The sequence below is a fragment of the Bombyx mandarina genome, chromosome 06, assembly GCF_030267445.1.
Source record: "Bombyx mandarina strain Sakado chromosome 06, ASM3026744v2".
In the NCBI taxonomy this organism is placed as follows: domain Eukaryota; kingdom Metazoa; phylum Arthropoda; class Insecta; order Lepidoptera; family Bombycidae; genus Bombyx; species Bombyx mandarina.
In genome coordinates, this window is record NC_143213.1 from 2,009,461 (window position 1) to 2,030,710 (window position 21,250).

The 21,250-nt window shown below is 36.4% G+C and overlaps 1 protein-coding gene across 2 annotated transcripts; it reads right to left on the reverse strand.

The window, feature by feature from the left end:
• Positions 1-585: 585 nt before the first annotated feature.
• On the reverse strand, positions 586-21,098 carry LOC114239966 (synaptic vesicle glycoprotein 2A). 2 transcript variants are annotated; one of them, XM_028170411.2, is made up of 11 exons: positions 20,976-21,098; positions 9,966-10,058; positions 8,713-8,874; positions 7,445-7,607; positions 7,022-7,143; positions 5,497-5,741; positions 4,640-4,803; positions 3,806-3,929; positions 2,969-3,252; positions 1,785-1,912; positions 587-1,105 (listed from the first exon to the last, which is right to left on the reverse strand). In XM_028170411.2, the coding sequence occupies exons 2-11, from the start codon at positions 10,048-10,050 to the stop codon at positions 1,008-1,010; spliced, it is 1,575 nt and encodes a 524-aa protein (XP_028026212.2). In that variant the 5' UTR covers positions 10,051-10,058; positions 20,976-21,098; the 3' UTR covers positions 587-1,007. The 2 variants fall into 2 exon arrangements, with proteins under 2 accessions (XP_089584130.1, XP_028026212.2); XM_089728004.1 differs by lacking the exon at positions 8,713-8,874 and having other exon boundaries at positions 586-1,105.
• Positions 21,099-21,250: the final 152 nt, after the last annotated feature.

Below are 21,250 nucleotides of genomic sequence, written 5' to 3' on the forward strand. Positions count from 1 at the left end.
TATACATTTTTATTTTCATGAACAATTCGACATTCGAATTCAATAAACTTTTTTGTGGCCAGCATTCTAAAAGAAAAGTTTTTACTGTGTGACAGTACTTATGACCTGACTAGTTAATATGCTATTTTAAAGGGGAACAATACTGTCATACATTATTTTAGCAAAATTTTAACGGTTTCCGGTTTCTTTATTCGTGCTCGGTTTGTATTGGTCTTAGCGTGATGTTATATAGCATATAGCCTTCTTCAATAAATGGGCACAAACACATGGCGAAAAACTGAAAGATTTCTTCAAATCGGACCAGTAAGTAGTTCCTGAGATTGGCGCGTTCAAACAAACAAACAAACTCTTCAGCTTTATAATATTAGTATAGATAAAATATCACGGTATTAATTTAGATTCTTTGAAGCGCGCATTCGTTTTACGTAATTAATTGTCATTAATTTGAAAGCATTCTATTTTTATATTCATTGAGATTTTGTGGATAATTCGTAAGGAAAAGTTAGTAAAAAGGAAAAGCTGTTCATATTCCTAAAAATAATTTACTCTATATTTAGATTATATACATGTGTATATACAAAAGCAACCTATACATAGTATAAGATTTTCCAGCGCGGTTCATTTTTAAAACACGTCATGTGCTTTTTATCACATTTATTTTTATATATTTTCTGCGATTACTTTTTTCATTTACTGTATAAAATTAAAAAAAAAAATCTTTCTTTAACTTGTCAACTTGAAGTAGATAAGTCATGAAAATAAAATTCACAATATCGTTTCCCTCAAAGGTACTTATGTTTTTTCATTAAAAATTATCTGGCTTTAAACATCATCACAGAATATCAATTATCAGAATAAACCTACTCATTTTAAATTAAAAAAAAAAACCACATCTCGTTATCTGTGGAATCTCATGTCACTTTTCACTCTCTTCACACCACTCCTTTTGCTGATCGTTTCTAAAAAATAATGTAGTTTTTTATCCTTAGCATCAGGTCCAAGCTGGTTCATACTGGTTCGTGGGTTTCATTGTGTGTCGGCTCAACCGTCTGTTTCCTCTTCAAAGTCTTTTTGCCGGGTAGTGTGAAACAAAATATGGCGTTTACTGTAAACAAATTCATTTATACGAATGAAAAAAATCGTTTTATTAAATTCAAGTCAACCGAAATTATAACTAATTAAAACATTTCCATTAATTTTACATATATATTAATTAACCAGGTAAAAATTATTTGTCTGCTGTTTGCTTTTATATATTCTATACTTAATATATAAATCTACGGTGGTTTTTATAGATGTTCCGTTATAACTGCTGAACCATGCATCCGATTGACTTGAAACTTGGTATCCGTGTAGAAAATACATGTACTTAATGGATAGGCTAATATTTATATGAGTGTTAGACTCCCTAATAATAATAATGACAATAAATAATAATGTTAGTTTTAAATGCCCAGCGAAGCGGGTGAGTACAGCTAGGTAGCTAGTGTAATATAAAACTCTATCCTATTAATAAACGAATACTATTCCTAAGTGACACATGACATTTTGACAAAAGTGGCATTTTTAAATTTCAAAGATTACTTCATTTTCTGACACAAAGGTATAAACTAGGTAACAGGTTAGCTTGTAACTGACATTAAGTTTACACTCACGAATAAAAAGTTACAATTAGGTTAGCAGGAAAAACAAACGCGTAGCTAGATTAGAAAAACGAACGAAATTTTCCATTGCAGAACATCAGAAAAATGATCTTAGTAGACATATTTCGTGTATAATCTTACCGATAAGAATTCCCCCGAAAAGATAGAAGCCAGCTCCGCAATTCGTCTCCAAGAACACCCCTATTAAGTTGGAACCAATCATCGACCCAACCCTTCCCATCATCATTGAAAGACAAATCGCCATGGCTCTGAAATTTCAAATGGTTCGTTTAATATTACCACTTCCCTAGGATCAATACGTTGTAGTATTGTTACCTAAATACAGAATAGTACTCAGTGAAAAGTACTTCCTCAAATAAATAGTCTCAAATTAACTTGTCTAGTGTAATATTAGTCTATGCATTTCTTGGTTAAAGTAATCGGCAGTAAAAATAATATCCTAATTAATATTATTATTACGAAAGTAATTGGTATTCGACAACGAAATTATTTGAGCCCTGACAAAGAAGTCAAAGAAGGGTTTCCATCCATGTGATATAAAATGTATTTCATGAGGTATAAGTTGTGGACGGGGCTAGTTAAAATTCAAGGTAAATTGAATTGGCAAAGACTTCCCAAATCTCAAATCCACAGCTGTAGACTTGTAACGCTATTTTACATAAAATACAATTATGCTACTCTCTGTGGTCTATTATAGGGTACGAATGAATGCGCTATGAGGGGGCTTGTAGCGGGAAAGCGAGGAGCGAAGTTGTGTGAATTGTTTTATTTTCTTAATTAAGGTTTCTCCTGGGGCAGAGCCAAGCCGCTGCCTACCGCTGACTCAATGTTAATCAAGTGTAATTTTATCCCAATGGAATATAATTATGTAATATTTCAAATAAATAATAAAATACCTGGCAACAATGGCGCTGCAAAGAGCCAATTGCCACTTAATGGTGGTAGGACCTGTTATGAGTCCGCGCGGGTAGGTACCACCACCCTGCCTATTTCTGCCGTGAAGCAATAATGCGTTTCGGTTTGAAGGGTGGGGCAGCCGTTGTAACTACACTGAGACCTTACAACTTATATCTCAAGGTGGGTGGCGCATTTACGTTGTAGATGTCTATGGGCTCTAGTAACCACTTAACACCAGGTGGACTGTGAGCTCATTCATCCATCTAAGCAATAAAAATAAAAAAAATATTGAAAAAAAGAAGATTAATAAAATATGTTTTTTTTTTTTAGTTTATGGCCTGGTATCTAGACCTTTAGGCCAAAAAAGAAGAAGTTAATATTAGTTTTAGTGTTACCAATAAATTTACCTAAATTTCGTGGGGAACAATTCAACGGCAACCGCATTCATGAGGCCGATGCAAGCGCCGCACATTTGAAAGATGGCGAACAGAACTACCGCGAGATGTTGGCTGGAGGCCAGGTGGGCGCCGATCCCGCAAAGTCCGGTGGCGCATAGAAGCGCGATGAGGATCGGCTTCTTCCCGATGAAGTCCACCAGGAAGCCTACGACGATGTACATGGAGCAGAACACGAGCCCTATATAGATCGAGAGCTCGAAAGTCGTCGTGTTCATTGTGTCGTCGCACGCTATCTGAAAAAGTCGATACCTTTATTTTTATAACATTTTGATGCATTAAATACTGTTTCGATCTATACATATAAATAAAATTGGAGTGTCTGTTTGTAATATTGAAATAGCCTCTTTTTACTACATGCATATGAATATATATACGGTACATACACCAAAATAACATTTTTTACAATTTTTGTTTGTCTGTCTGTCTGTTTGTTCCGGCTAATCTCTCCGGAAGAAGTGAATTATGAATTTTAAAGTGTTCTGTGAGTGTTCTAAATGACAATACAGTGATAGCTTGCAATTCCGTAGAATTTTTATTTATCCCGAACCCCAGCACGGAACAGTATTAATTTTTATTGTTAACAGATTTTAATATATTGAGCCGTTAATGGACAAACTAAGCTCCCTTGAGAAGTAATTTCGGAATTTCATGTAGGTACATTGCGGCTTTATAACGGCCTTTACATTTCAAAACTAAACGCACGATTACTTCGTGGTAAAAGCAGGTAGGAAAGCTGCAGCGATCCCTGTAAGACATTAAAAGCATCAAGTGATCAGTTCAACTTACATCAGTTCCGTTGGCTGCAGTTTCCCTACTTGCGTCCAAGACATCACAGATCCCAGTCTCACCTCCTTCGTGATTGGCGAGAGAGTTTAGTATCGTGGGAAACCACACGTAAAAACCGTTGGTACTAAAAAAAAAATACACAATTGCGAATTAGTCAGTATGCCTCCATTAGTGACAATACTCACTAAAATATTAAATTGAATGTGTTAAATGCTCATATATCGCAATAGCATTGCATCGAGGCTCGGAAGCCATTGCGTTAAAGCTCTTTATTATAATTATAACAAAATATACGTATATATTAGTGTAGGATCGTGGTACATAAAATAAAACTATTCCACTCATGCACTTTTATTGTTTCCCTTTTAAAATCTTCTCTGTTATTATAATTAAAAGTTAATTAACATGTTTTTTACGCTCTGTTCATTCAATCGTCTTCGTCATAGATAATACACTTAATATTTGAGAGTCTTCGCCATCTTGGTTTTCTCTATCTTTCTCGTTTTCCTTTCTTACAGTTTTCTCTGGCTCACTAAGATGTGACTTCACTCTTTCCGTTCTTACCAATCCTAATCCCAAATAGCAAATCGAACCAACAATTAGTGTATTTTTTTATTATATTTAAACTGAGAGAGAGAGAGAGAGAGAGAGAGATTCATAGATACGATATTAAAACGAAGATATACTTAAAATGATTGTATTTTTATTGGTTCTTGATGCAGATTGTCAAGTTAATCAGACATCTTGAAGCCGGCGATATAAAAAAAAAATACATATGAAGTTAATAAAAGCCTTCTTACAAATGTATAATTAGAATAGAAATTTGTCTCTTACGTGGCGAAAATTCCGAATTGCACAAAGCAAGTCAGCAGGGTCCATGGCAGAAGGGGACGTTTGAACAAAGGTACTGTCTGATCCTTCATCGAAGACCAGACGGCAGCGGCTCCTTTACTATTACAAGCTTTCGAAAGCTGACTGTCCATTACTAGGGATTTAATCTGAAATACAATGTTATATATGTATGTAGTTTGAAAACAAAGAAAAAATTGCACAAAAATGTATGCATGTAATAATAATATTTTAATATTAAAAACAATAAATATATAATTAATATTAAAATAATACGGTCTGCTTGTTTCTTTTTAACACAATTATGTGTTCCAGTTCAAACATGGCCACTGGGTACTGCCAAAAAGGTAGCCTGTAAAGCTTGTAACTTTAAAATTTAAGGATAAGCTACTTTACTATTCATTAAGCTCCGTGACTTGTGGACATAACCAAAACTCTACGGTTTAATTTTGCCTTTTTTACTGTCATTATTGTATTACGACTGACGGGCCATCTCAATAGTCACCACGAAAAATAGCTGGGAACTAATCACGCCCGGCCCCAAATTAGGATTAACTGCGCTATGGGTACCAGAGGCTGACGTACATATTTATATACGTTTAAATATATAAATAGTAAACAGCCAGACAAAGAGCAAACAAACCAGTTCATCACAAAGCTTTTGCCCGATGTGAGAATCGAACCCACGACCCTCGGCGAAACAGGGTCGCTAACTGCTGGACCACCGAGTGAGTCATTAATCTGCTATGTACTGGATTCTTAATGCCCGAAATAATTAATGACATTAAAAAAATGCGAGACTAAATCGTAAAAATAGGTTTGATTAACATAAATTAACTTACAGGAAAATCGTCTTTAGACATCTTTCGGTTTCCCGAATAGATCGTCTTCACCACATCCAGAGCATCGCTGTACCGGTCATTGGCGTTTAAGAACTTCGGACTCTCCGGAGCGAACAGCAATAGCACTGATGCTATAACGAAAGGCACTGCGCAGGCTACGACCAGTAGACGCCATGGACGATAAAGAATGTCAAGGAAGACTATGGGAAAGGCGAAGTCTAGGGGTAGAATGAGCCATGATATACCTGCGGAAACATTATCTCATTGAAATCTCGTGGAGCGGCTTCATTCTTCGTAATGTAACCAAAGATGGTATGGTATAATATGAGTTTGTGCAACGAAAACCTTTGACCATTAAATTAGTCTTGTGTACTAATGAGACGCAGATAAGACGTTTTTTTTATTGCCCTAGGCAGACATACAGTCCACCTGATGGAGAGTGGTGACCGTCGTCAGAAATGCCAGGGGCAGAGCCAAGCCGCAGCCTACCGTTAACCTACTCTCCACATGCCTCGTTTGAAGAAGGACATGTCATAGCGCTCGTTAAACACCGTAGAGAGGAGTTCATTCCAAAGCCGGATGGTACATGGCAAAAAAAGATCTGTGTGAACGCACTGTGAATGAACGCATTGGCTCCAGGTAGTATGGATGAACTGTACTTTGGTGGCGTTGGGTGCTATGGTAAAAACGAGATCAAGGGATCATCTTAAACAATTGATGGCTGAACAAAATAAAACATAGCTTCGATATGGCCCGTTATTGAGACGATCATTTTCTTTTTGTTTTTGTTACATTCGAAGGCGGATAAGTAGACTCCTTCAATGGTGGAAGATCACAGTCGCTCGTGGCACCCGCAATGTCAGAAGTTGCCACATAATTGTCTACTGATTAATAGGCTAAATATTCTTAGATCAGTTCCACTTCCCAGCATTTGATAAATTAATATTTAAGGGATTTATTTTAATAGTTCCCAAAAGCGATGATCCCAAAAATTTTCCTTCAAAAAATTATATATATATGTATATATATTTTATTATTGCTTAGGTGGGTAGACGAGCTCACAGCCGACATGATGTTAGGTGGTTACTGGAGCCCATAGACATCTAGAACGTAAATGCGCCAACCACCTTGAGATATTTTTATTTTTTATTTTTTTTTATTGCTTAGATGGGTGGACGAGCTCACAGCCCACCTGGTGTTAAGTGGTTACTGGAGCCCATAGACATCCACAACGTAAATGCGCCACCCACCTTGAGATACAAGTTCTAAGGTCTCAAGTATAGTTACAACGGCTGCCCCACCCTTCAAACCGAAACGCATTACTGCTTCACGGCAGAAATAGGCAGGGCGGTGGTACCTACCCGTGCGGACTCACAAGAGGTCCTATAACCAGTAATTACGCAAATTAAAATTTTTGCGGGTTTGATTTTCATTATACGATGTTATTCCTTCACCGTGGAAGTCAATCGTGAATATTTGTTTTGTACGTATTTCAAAATCATCAATTGATTTAGGTATGACTTACATGGTAATATAACCGTTCCGATACCGACGAACGAAGACCCGAAGGCGACCATCTTGTCCCTGTGCCGCAGGTTGTTGAATTCGCCGAGATACGTGTAAACCACTGCTGATGATCCGGACATGCTAAAAAAATCATCATGTCAATGGCCAATTACTTTTTAATTGGGCAGATACAAATTTATCATTCCACAGACAGTTTAATTTTCTGAAGGACATATTATAAGTGGTTGCGATGTGATTGTTCATGATTTTGAAGTTTTATTAACTTTGTGTATCAGGCCCAAACATCTGTTACGTTTGCATACATCGTGGTAATCTTTAGCGATAATTATTAACAGCTTAAACTAGGTAATACATTAAATTAATCTGGTATGCCTTCAATGCCATTAAAAATAACGGATAAACATTTTAGCAGCATACTTACAACACAGCAGATAGGAATTGCAAGATCGCAAATGAGATGATCTCAGGTGAGAAGCTGGCAAAGACCGAGAATACCGCGGATATGATCATGGAGAACAGCATCACAGGTCTCCGACCCTGGGTGTCTGCCAGCCAGCCCCAGAAGTATGATGTTAATATTATTGCTGAAATTAAGCCAAAAAGGACCAAATGAAAAATTCCGCGACCATAAAAAATCCAGATATTGTAAAATCATCAATGATATGAAATTTATAGCCAATAGTCATTGCCGTAACAATTTTCTGAAGTCAGTCAACAGTAATAATGGTATGCGACCTCTTAGAACTCTTCCCGGCTCTCCGTCCACATAGTAACGCTTCCCCTAATTCCTGTCTAGGTTAATTTTGGTATTAAGAGCGTACTGAAATTCATAACCACATTTCCGCTGCGAAGCAATTGTCTATTTCAGTTTGGAGCTATTTTAATTTAATAAGGGATGTTGAGTTCTTATTAAATAGAAAAACAATATATTTCCAAAAGCTATGTTATCTAAAATCTAAAATGAGCTATGGCGGTTCCTGTGTGCATACAAATGCATTACATTTGCGATTTTAGTGATTTCCTCTAGTCTGCTCCAAATGAAATTTAATTGCACGCTATATGGTGCTCAGGCTTGAGCAGCTGGTCAACACCAGATGGGCCATTGACTTTAATGCTCATCTACCTACGGCTTTAAAAAAGGCCATTCATCATCTACTATCACTATCACAGAGTCTTCGCTATCTACAGAGTCGGTCGCAGAATCCTAGTTCCGATCCTAAGATTGCAATGACGCACTAAAAATATAATAAAAATCAAACCCGCAAAATTATAATTTGCGTAATTACTAGTGGTAGGACCTCTTGTGAGTCCGCACGGGTAGGTACCACCGCCTTGCCTATTTCTGCCGTGAAGCAGTAATGCGTTTCGGTTTGAAGGGTGGGGCAGCCGTTGTTTTCTGGAACCAGTGGTAGAGTTAACATTGTTATTTTTATTTTGACATTCAACAAGTGTGTTATACTGACATCTAAGTTGAAATAAATGATTTTGAATTGAATTTGAATTTGAGTTTTGTAACTATACTGAGACCTTAGAACTTATATCTCAAGGTGGGTGGCGGCATTTACGTTGTAGATGTCTATGGGCTCCAGTAACCACTTAACACCAGGTGGGCTGTGAGCTCGACCAACCATCTAAACAATAAATAAATAAATAGCAAACCCATGTTCAATCACAATAACAATATCTTACCTAAGAACGGAATAGCTGATAGCCACCCTCGCTGTTGTAAGGTAAGTTTGAGGTCGCATTGGGCCACCGGCAGGATGTACCCGAGGGCCAAACTCTGCATGATCATGCCCATCAGAATGACACCACTCATCAGCATATGCAGAATGTTGTAAACACCAAACCCTGATATTTTCATATGTTCATACATATTATCACATTTAAGAATTTATTTGCTTGGTTTAGAATCCATCAGTTTTATTTTGCTCGTGTTTAATATTAGTCGCAGCGTACACGAAGACTTCGCATTTGTACCAAGCACAAAATTGAGACCAGATATAGTGCATTCATGATTAGCTTAATTTTAATAATCAAAGCATGAACGAAGCTAACCTATTTGATGATGTTATAAGCCCTCATATAGCTTTAGTTTAAAAATAAAGCTTATTTGTAAATCCTCTACCTCTGCTAGGCCTAGGCTTAAACCGTTATTAAACGGTTTTTTTTGGTGGGACTTGACCGCATGCTTGACTGATGCAATCGCATATGGTTGGAGCAGACCGCGGGCTCAAGGCCCAGCCTCTCCTAACATTAATATGGTATCAATGCAATCTATTTATCTATTATGTAGTTTACTTTACTGCTTCAATGTCATATCTTTATCTTATCGAACTGTCTAAACAAAAACACAGATTATTTTACGAACTATCACCTAAATCAGTTTGGCCAACTTATTTAGATTTCTGTGCGAATTTCCGATTTAATGACCACATTTAAATTTACTCAACGACAAAGCCATTCAAAAAAGACAACATACATATAAATGAGAGATATTTTTTCTTAGACACTACAAAAGACTGAAAATTTTTTTTAAGATGCAAAATTTTATAAATTCTCCAATAAGTACATAGTTTAGATTGTTGGTTTATATTGTATGCTTATATTGTTATAAACACCTTATATGCAAAATAACAAAAAGCCAGTAAATACTGCGACGGGGTTTTCCAAAACTGTTTCATAAAATAATATCGCGTTTTATTATAAGCTAGTTAATGTAGAATAAACATGAAGTTGATCCCAGAGCAAATGCTACATATTACGTATTTGTTTGACGTAAAATGAAAATAAATATTTAGTTAACATTAAGTATTACGATTGCACGGTGGGTTTGTCCCGCTAAAGTTTCAATATCTCGTCTATTTTTATTGTGTTTGTTGTGTTTTATCGTAGCTGTGAGCATGGCAGCGTTGCTTACTTCGATGCACTTTCTTACTTACCGGCTTCCATCATAGCTTCATCTAACGTCGCTATGCGAGTCTTCTCCTTATCTCCCTCTTTCTCTATCTTCCCGTTTGCTGTCATTTTGTATTCTGCAAAGCGAAGTATGCAATCATTTTAATCGATTGTTTTTATTTTCGCACATGGGTGGAGTTAACGAGCTTGCAGCGCAGATAATGCACCGCTTAAGTGTCGCTGGCTCTTGACTTAACTGAGATCCAATCTCGAGGATTGGAGAATTGAAATAGCGGCTATATGATTGCTGTTTGGTAGAACTAGGCAAGATGTTACTGATGTTAACAATTCATATTGACATAATCGATTGATGGGAGAAATTACTATAGTCGCTCGAGAAGATCTAAGTCGCTAGTTCGTGTACTCTGATTAATAGCCAGACTTGTATGTATAATACTCTCATCTTTGAATTCGAGACATCCCTGGCTTAATGGGTAAAGCACTCGATGAACTCAACTCACATTTTGATAAATAATAAAGGAAGAGAAGTTTCATAACCAATCATATATTTTGTGATTTGAACATTAAAAAAACTTTACGAAGTTTACAACAGTTAATACGTCCTTTATTATATCCTGTCAATACCGGTCAGTAATTTTCTAGTTAGTCGGAACCAAATAAATTATCATTGGTCGGAACTCAGTGAAAATGGTATTCGGAGATTTGGTTGCATACAAACAAACATGTATATATAGGCCAAGATAATAAGAGCGCGTTAGAATCGAACGAGGTGATGTTTTCAAATTTGCGATTACCGTATGAGGTAATGTTATTGATATTGTTTCTATTCCCAATATTTATTCATTTATATAAAAAAATATATGTTCGTTGCCCTAGATCAGTACACCAGCTCACTATCTCAAAAGTGGAGCTCATAGATATCGCTAACGACGTTTTCAAGATAAGTTTGCATATATACAAGCAGATTCGTTCGTGAAGCAGCCGGTCATGAGTGGTTAGGTCTCCTTTGGAGGCGCTCGGGCAGCTGTTAACTAATTTCACCTCTCCTGGCTGAGCCTTTGCTCGCCCACCTGTCCTGGTGGAACTGGAAAAACCTCCTGGCCACCAGTAATCCCTCATTCATAAAAATGATATAGCAATTCTTGTATATTAATATATATATAATCTGAATCACGGAAACGGCTCCAACGATTTTCATAAAATTTAGTATACAGGGGATTTCGGGGGCAATAAATCGATCTAGCTACGATTTATTTTCAGAAAATGTTGTTTTATTCGTGTTTTCAATAATCAACTCTTCCCGACATCTATTGGCGAATAATACTACTATTTTTCTTAATTGAGGGCAACTAACCGCTTTAAAGACACAACAAGATGGCGTTATCAAAAAAAAAAAACGAGCAAAGCGGTCATCATCTAGTTATAAGTAATATAAGTTCCGAACAATACCCATACACAGCTCTAGTCGCTATAGTGGCTCTTTCACAATACAAGCAGTGCGATTAAGGAATTCTCTCCCTCAACCTATTCGTGCTAGTTCCTCTCTAGAAGTTTTTAAGAGTTAAACGAAGAAACATTTCCTGTTACTTTAATTGTATTTAAGTTATTGTTTTATGTATGTTTATTTATATGTATTTTTCATTTTATATTAGTTTTTTTTTTTAAAGATAAGTTTAAAAATCATGCTTTAATAGCTTTTATATTGTACACTATTCCCCTCTTATACATCGTATTTCTCTCTACTAATGGTTTGCTGGAAGAAAACTAATGAATGAGTTAAGCTCGCCTTTGTACATAGTATTTAGACATTCGTTAAATCTGTTTTTATTGTATTTCTTTTTGTGTACAATAAGTATAAAAAAAAAACAAAAAAAAAACCATAACATTTGCTGTCTGTCTACCGAACAATTTGGACCGCTCAGTAGAAGATCTTGCCATTGTCACAACCCCGCCAAATACACGTCTTACCTTTTTATCTATGCTGAATACAACAAATGATTCTGAGGGACTATAAATACATTTTTATATAAAGATAAACTTTTATATAGTCACCGTTGTTACCTTGCTAATGAAAAACACAATAAACTTTAATCCTAACGATTTAATTTTCCTTATCAACGCTGATCCTAAAGACCCCAAATGTAGATTGATAACGGATGCGAAACAATAATAATTTCTTTATGAGTCTAATTTATATGCGCGCAAAACTTTAACGACAGTAAGGCTTATGAATAATAAAAATAAAATGATTTTCTTTATTGCAGGAGCTTCTTCGGTCTCATGGATGTCGCAAGCGTGATAAAACAAAAGTAAATAAATGCCGGATCAGTAAAATATCATCAGAATAATACTTATTAAAACATTAGCAACAGTCTTCTTAACATCATATTGAGCAAGATCGAGGGAATGCTAATTAATAGCCTTTGCAACGGGAAAGACTAAAAAATATATGGTAATAGTCAGATAGTAATGTTTTAGGTTTTGAAATTACTAACATAGATTATAAGTAATACTTACTAACATAATGTACGGTTTCTTTACTGAGATAAAGATTTAATAATAATAATTATGTCTATGATGAAGCTTTGATGTTGTTTATGCTTCGATGGTGTAGTGGGTTGTATTAATTAATAATTAAGCTAAAATGTTTTTTTAGAATAAACCTTTTCACTGCCGCTCGACCCCTTTTGAATAGGCTTATTTTTATTGCGTGGTTGGGTGAACGAGCTCACGGTCCAACTTGTGTTTAGCGGTTATCAGATCCCTTATACATCAACAACGTAAGTGCCGCCACCCGTCACAACACATGAGTTCTAAGGGTCAGTTGGGTCCCGCCCTTCAACCGAAACATGTTATTGCTTCACAGCAGCTATAGGCAGGGTGGTGATATCTACCCGTTGAGGCTCATAAGACGTCCTACCATCACTCGCCCGAAGCGCCTCTACCGTTGTGCTTAATACGAGCCCCTGGCGGCAAACGTAGGCAAACGTTCCAACTCCATACAAATTTGAGTTAACTTTTACGCTATCGAGAACGTTAAAAAGCTCGCACTAAGCACACAGATCCGCGTGAGTTATTGTGAAGTCGCACCAGAATTTGCGTTTCCATTGTGCTCTCAGCTAGGATGTTAGTCCACACATGAAGACACGTAGTCAAAATCACCTCCTGCCTGTGTAACCCTTCGTACTATTTAATTCTCCTCGCCAGTAATAAGCAGCAGAGGGATATTTAAAACATGCGCGGGATCAACACAAATATATTTCATCCATTTTTTTTTTTTTTGGTCAGGAGGAAGTCGCCGGACTTCCATCACCCGGATGCTCTTGCGTAAAACGCGTGCAGAGCAGCTTGCACGTCGTCTATGTAATCAAAGATTGTTTTCAATATCTAATCTCAAATACCCCCAATGTCGATAATTAATAAGAACTCATAAAACAATAAATTTTTATGACAAACAGTACTTTGTGACATAAAGGAAAAAGAAATTACTGACTACATTTGTCATTGTCTCATAATAATATCATATGAAAACGATAATAATAAATAATTATAAATTATTGGATCAAATTTCTTTGGAAATAACCATCATTTGGTTATCAATGCGTAATTTGTTACTGCCTACTTTGGAAATTCCTCGTTTATTCATCCATTGTTCGTTGGAGAAAAATCGAGTTTCATTGCGATACTATGTGACTATATCTCGTCACGTATTCAATGACTTGTACCAACTGTTTTAATGAATAATAATAAATAGCTGGGAGTAAATCACGGACGGTTATCCGGCCCCAAATTAGAATTCCCTGTGTTATATATTATGGGTACCAGAGGCTGATATACAGTTACAGGGCTCTAATAACCATAAAAAAATGTTAGAATTATTCGATACTTTTTTTATTGCTTAGATGGGTGGAAGAGCTCACAGCCCATCTGATGTTAAGTGGTTACTGGAGCCCATAGACATCTACAACGTAAATGCGCCACCCACCTTGAGATATAAGTTCTAAGGTCTCAGTATAGTTACCCACTTCGATAAAGCGGCACGACACGAGAACCCTCTCATCGTGGCCGCCGGTAACTACATTCTCGATCCTGCGGACAGAATGGAAAGCAGTCGACGTCGCCCAAAACACGTCATCTCGGATCCTCCCGATCCACTAACGGTGCTTTTAGGTACTTCAAGCACGACGGGCTCGACGAGTAAATTAACTCTCAGACACAGCCCACTGAGTTTCTCGCCGGATCTTCTCAGTGGGTCGCGTTTCCGATCCGGTGGTAGATTCTGCGAAGCACGGCTCTTGCTAGGGTTCGTGTTAGCAACATCGTCAGGTTGAGCCCCGTGAGCTCACCTACTAAAGTTAGGGTTACGCTGACATAGCCTCTCAAGGCTATCAGCTTAGGTAGGAAACAAAAAAAAGTATAGTTACAACGGCTGCCCCACCCTTCAAACCGAAACACATTACCGCTTCACGGCAGAAATAGGCGGGGTGGTGGTACCTACCCCTGTGGACTCACAAGAGGTCCTACCAATAGTAAAACCTTCCTACTATTTCCTAAGATTTCTAACGTCACGCTAAATCCAATCAAAACACATGACATCATACCTAGCTAATCATTGTATTTTAGTGTATTATTTATGATTGTTAGCTCGTCGTTTGTTTGGCCTGAAATGACATCACGATCTTAATTACATCCACGAAAATTGGAAAAATACTGGCATTAATTATTGGAAATCTTTCAGCGTTGATCACCGTTGCGGCCGACAGCAAGCTCATTATGTGCTAATTCAATAACAACAACAAAGCAATGTCCTTCATTTAAACTATAAACGATGTTAATATTATATTTAAAAGTTTTATTAAGAGGATTATTAGGAGTTTATTTATTGTCATTATATTACTTCCTACATTGTGAACAATTCATAGTTTTATACGTTTTCCGGTTTTTAAAACCGGTTAAGCCTTTGCTCGCCCACCTGTCCTGGTGAAACTGGAAAGGCCTCCGGGCCACCAGTAATCCACTCATTCATAACAAAATCCGAATTAAAAAAAATGTGAGCCGTCACGGGACGCCTGGCAGATGTAAAACATCGACATAATTTTGTAAAAGTAATATGCAGAAAAGAACAGATTGTGATAGGAACTAAATATATCATAAATATAAAATAAAATATTACGAAAAAATAATTTGTTTTCAAGTAAAACACAAGTTATGTGTACTGTAGTAAACAACACTGTATACACTACGGAGTATACACTATAGGTATCCGAGCTCAGTGTAGCGAGAGAGATGGCTTAACGCCGGATCGAATGGGAGAGAATCGCACAGTCGATTGCGCATGGCGACGTGTCGCCACACCGTACACACTACTGCATATAGACTGTATATAACGTCATATAGCGTGGCGACGCGTCGCCACGGCATGCGCCGCCACGCCAGAAATCAGTTTTACGTGCGGCTATAGATGTTTCACATCAAAAGTCGCTTTTTTATGGCCAAAATAAACATGAGAACAAACCATTTAAGTAATTTTAATTACGTCTACTATTCGGGATCAAAAGACTACATAATATTGATATTAATTTGTAGGAACCCAAAATAATTGACCAGTGTTTTATGGCAATAAAAATATGATGCCGGTCAGTTTTATTGACCTCTCAATTAATGTGTGCCGCCAGTGTGTATCTCGTGCTCCTAATTTTAGGTAGAGGACCATTGTTATGAGAATTTTAACGTTATTATTCTGTCTGGGTGTGTGAATCCGATAGTAAGCATCGCCAAGTATGTATTAGTTTAGTTATTTATTGCAAGTTCTGAGTGCGTTAGCTTAAAGGCGACGCTGAGAGACTACCAGAAATTGTTTATATCAAAACGTGAATGGTACTAGCCATACGAAGACACGAGATTCTACCATAACATCACCTACAGCAAGCAAAGCAAAGACACCAGAAGTACTGCGTTAATCCACATTGCGTCTCCCGAGATCTTTTTTCTACCACGTACCATCCGGCTTTGAAATATTTTCTTAGCGTTATGTTATGTTTTTCATCATACGAGATTTGCGCAGAGTACTTAATGGAGGCAGCAGCTTGGCTGTGCCCCCGGCATTACTGACGTTCATTGGTGAAGGTCTTCGATCAACAATTGAAGGTAAATATTCATCATCATATCGGTCGTATCGTCCACTGCCTACAAGGAAAATGAAAAGAAGATAATAGCGGCTGTTTTCTCTTTATAATCGGAATATATGACAGCTACACTACCGAAATCATTATACGCTCAGTATACGCCCTTATGAAACTAATTCTTAGGGGTTTTTGATCCCTAAGTCGTCATGGCCTAAAGGTTAAGACGCCCGGTGCATTTGTGTAGAGCGATACAAATGTGCCGGTGTTCGAATCCCGCAGGCGGGTACCAATTATTCTGAAGAAATACATAATTGACATATTTTGTATGAATGTCTTCCATAAATTCGCACAGGTAACCAAATATTAACCTACTTCTTCGATGAAGCAGTCTAACGTATGCGCTCAATTAAAATGTATTTTCATATGAAATTTTATAATACACTATCCACAAGTCCTAAGTCAGGTCGATGTGTGTCGGCTATGAGTAACTCGCCTATCAATATGAGCCAATAACAAAAAATATATAATGTCATTGATAAAACAACTAAAAAGTCATTTTAATGCGATAAGCCGTAAATAAACACTAGAATGTTGCCACGCGAATTATCAATGATGTCGCCTAACGATTTAATGATTATAAGCTATATTTATTGAAAAAAAAAACGATTAATACATTTTATTGATACCGTTGACGTTATTCACGACTTTACTGCAATCGCTTTTCCGTTTTCCCGACGGATATAAAAATAAATTGATAACGTCGTATTTATGTTCAATATTTTTATGCACTTGGAACAAAAAAAAAAAAAAAAAAGTAAATAGACATTTTTATAAAATGAATATTTAAGGTAGTCTTTTTGGTCTTAATTTCAAGAAGAGCCGCTTATATCGAGAGATACGACTTTGTCGGTGTTTAAATAAATCACCAATTCTACAAATGAGATACTTAATCAAACTAAACAGAACGACTTGCACGATTGAAGGATAGAGACGTGTAATATTTGTTTTATTGCCACTAGACAGGATAATATATGACCCACCTGATGGTTGGTCATCGTTGCTTATGTAAATCAGCATTACAAAATCTCTGTATACCACTGATGGCCTCCTCAAACTTGGTTTAATGAAGGTCATGTTAAAGTGATCGGTAAGCACTATAGGGGGAAGTTCATTCCAAAGCTGGATGGTACGTGGCAAAAAATATCTCTGGCAGAGCACCGTGGATACACGCAGTGGTTCTAGGTAATATGAATAAAATCTGCAGTGGTGGAGGGAGGTTCGATGGTAAAAAGGAGATAACTAGATCATCTCAAACAATTTTGTCGACTAGACTTTTTTGCTAGTAGTAGAACGTCTTGTGAGTCCGTACAGGAAGGTACCACTACTCTATTTATTTCTGTTATGAAGCAGTAATGCGTTTTGGTTTGAAGGGTTGGGCAGCCGTTTTACTGTAAAAACTGAGACCTTAGAACTCATATCTCAAGATGGGTACCGGCATTTACGTTGTAAAACCGGATAGGCTCCGGTTAGCGTAGTACGGACATGTGATTTTGGGACAGTTAACTTCTGTACTTCTTGATCCGGGAATTTTTTGATTTGCCAAATAAAATTTATTTAGTGTTCATCAAAAATTTTGGCGTCTCACTAAGTGAATTTGCATGCGGCTTTATTGTTTAGTTTTCGTATTTATGTCTTAGCTTTGGATTCGATTGTGAAATCCAAAATAAACAATGATGCATTAAAAAAAGTGTTTTGCGCAAATAATAATAATAATAATAATGTTTTTATTTCAAGTATCCATGACTCATATAAATTGTTAATAAAACTTAGACCTATGTTAGTAGTTATATTTACATCACAATGAATTACTGTGGTAACATCCCATGGGAGATGGCACCACAGCGACCCATGTATATACAGTCCAGCCTGCTTGCGATCATGCTCAGGATACTGTTGGAGCTGGCCCTCACTAATTTTTTAGTAGATTTTAGTAAATTTCCGTTTTATCATTATTTAGTAAAGGGAAAGTAGTGAAAAACTGAATGATTGTTATTTGCATTCTTCAGTTTTCAAGACTTAGATAATACCAGTATAATAATAATGTGTTAATTTTGATGTTCATTTTATTTTATCATTGTCATTCTTTATGTAAATAATTTCTCATTATTAATATCTACTAAAATGATAATGTCATCGTCGCCTAAAGGATAAAAGTTCCGTTGCATTCGTATCAAGCGATTCAACTGTGCTGATGTTTGAATCCCGCAGGCAGATACCAATTTTTCTAATGAAATAATTAATTAACGAATGCTTACGATTGCCTTCCACGATGAAGGGATAACATCGTGTAATAAAGTCAAGCCCGCAAAATTATAATTTATAGAACGTCTATAGTTAGGACGTCTTGTGAGTTCGTACGGGTAGGTACCAAGGGCCTGCTTATTTCTGCCGTGAAGCAGTAATGCGTTTTGACTTGTAGGGTGTTGCAGTCGTTTTACTGTAACAACTGAGACTTTAGAACTCATCTCAAGATGGGTGGCGGTAGGTACTTACGTTATTGATGTCTTTGGGCTCGGCTAACCACTTAACACTAGGTGGGCCATGAGCTCGTCCACCCATCTAAGCTATAAAAAAAAAGAACGGAAATATTTAAACTCTTCTTTTAATATTTTTTGCTATGGTTTTGTACAGTCCCACCCATACTCTGTAATTAACGCTTATTATAATAATATGAATCGACATCCGACCTATTTTTAAACATTTCCCTCGATACAAACCTTCTTCTGACAATTACGAAAAGAAGAATCACCCAAATCGGTCGAGACGTTTTCAAGTGATGCTCTGTCATACACATCACCCATTGGTTTTAAGCTATGGCATAGCTTTTATCGCGGGTTTTGAGCGCGATGACCGAATCAAGAAATTCCGTAACGAAAATAAAACCTAACACCATTCACTCCGCCTACCATGTAGCTCGCGTTCAACACATTCACACGTTGCGCTTGTGTAGTGTTTGTGAATTGGCGCGCGGCGTGGCGTCGCCCTGCATGCGCATCATGAAAAGTCTGTCCATCTCTCTCTCGCGCGGTTTAGCTTAAGAGTGTGAAGGGGGCAGTTAATGTTTTGCTTTTGTTAATGCTTATAAATATAGCGTGGTCTTATTTTATTATTGTTTTAATATCATATTATTATTGTCTAATTATAATTGCATCAGTTGATAAAAAATGCTATGCAATAGCTTTACCGCGGTAGTCCCCGAGTGCCACACGTGTTTTTTTTTAAATTTAAATTTAAGTAGCTTAGCTGACGCAACAGTCGATCGCCTGTCAATTTAGCAATGACAGGAGAATTCAGAAACTGCGCCTTATTCGACTCAATGATTAATCATTATGAAAACGTCAAAATTTAACACATTATTTTTCATTTTCAAATCCAATCCAAATATAATCCAAATTTCTTGGCTTTTTCTCGTGGATTCCAAAGACAATTTCTCATCACAAATTTTTGATTTGAACGTTAAATTAATTACGTGCAGTATAGGTATGTACCTACCGAAATTAATAAATAAATTTTAATGACATTATTATAATAAAACAGTAGACGAACGTGTCGATAAACACCGTCCCACATTTCTGTGCTGATGATAAGTGATTTCATCATGTCCATGTATTTTATAATGATACAATCACGAATGCGTAAGTACCTCGCGGCTCTACGAAGAGATATTAGATATTTTTGTACTACACTAGCTGTACCCGTCAGTTTCTCTGGGCATTTAAAATTAACATTATTATTTCTCACCCCCACAAAGATTCTCTTCATTAACGCCTCCGCAACTGGTGTAGGGAGTCCAACACTCATATAAATATTAGCCTACCCATTAAGTACATGTATTTTCTACATGGATACCAAGTTTCAAGCCAATCGGATGCACGGTTCAGTAGTTATAACGGCACATCCGTAAAAACCACTGCAGATTTATATATTGGTATAGATTTATCAAAAGATACATTTATCTGATGAATTATAATTAGATACTGTAAAAACTGAGAATGGAACTCATATCTCAAGACGTGCAGTGGCATTGACGTGGTTTATGTCTATGGGCTTGTCCATCCGTCTTAGCAGAAAATAATTTAAAAAAGAGCTGACACCACTTTTTTTTATTAAGGCGTGTAATGTGCAGTTTTTATAAAGTTGTGATTATTTATAATAATGTTATTTGTTAATGAACGAAGCGTTTTGAAATATATATAAAGTAGTAATTTATAAAAGCAAATAGAAACATCAGACCTGCGCTCTCTAAGTGCAATTTCAGCATAAATAATATAATAGCATATCATATTATAGTATTATATAATTATCATACTGCAACATAGTACAGACTTTGATCACATGTCTCGGGGTGCATATCACGTAGTATTAATATCGGTCCATTAATTTACACCAAAATATGTTTTGTGTTTTGAATTAAATTAATATGCTGTTTAATAAACTCATTTTTGAAATTATTTCATTATAATTATCACAGGCTTAGGTACGTCAAATTTATTAGGTTAGGTTAGGTAACACATTGTTATTACAACATCTCATTTAGTTTACGTGCTTAGTAGAATAAAAAAAAAATTCAGATAATGAATACGCAATTGACGCAATGAAGCAATTCTAATCTAGTGTGTGTGGATAAACACAGTCTTATTGTATATATGTCTAATAATAAAAAAAAGTAAACCATTTAAATTAATTAGTTTGATATTCATTAATGTTAATATAAATTGGCATTATAAGTGATTGTCGGATTTTATTTAATATGAAAAATAAAAATTGCATAAAAAAAATTTCCCGCTCAAATTAAAAATAAATTATCAGCGCCACAGATTATCCAAAAAAAAAGTAAATGAAACCTACCTATAGTTCGTGTATCGGGCACGTCCGTCACTGACAAACTGGAACTGACTAATTACGGGCAGAGCACTTGATATATCATAGAGCTGTGCCATCGAGAGATAAGGTACTTGCAATCGACCTAGGGTCACAGCCGAAATGCACTGATAACAATCTCTTTGTTGTTGAAGTACTTTATTTTGATTTTACAAGAATCTGAATGAAGAGCTTGGGGCCTTAGCAATAACATCCAAAGGTCGCAGTTCACTGCCGTGTGTTGCGATTTTTTTTAATTCATT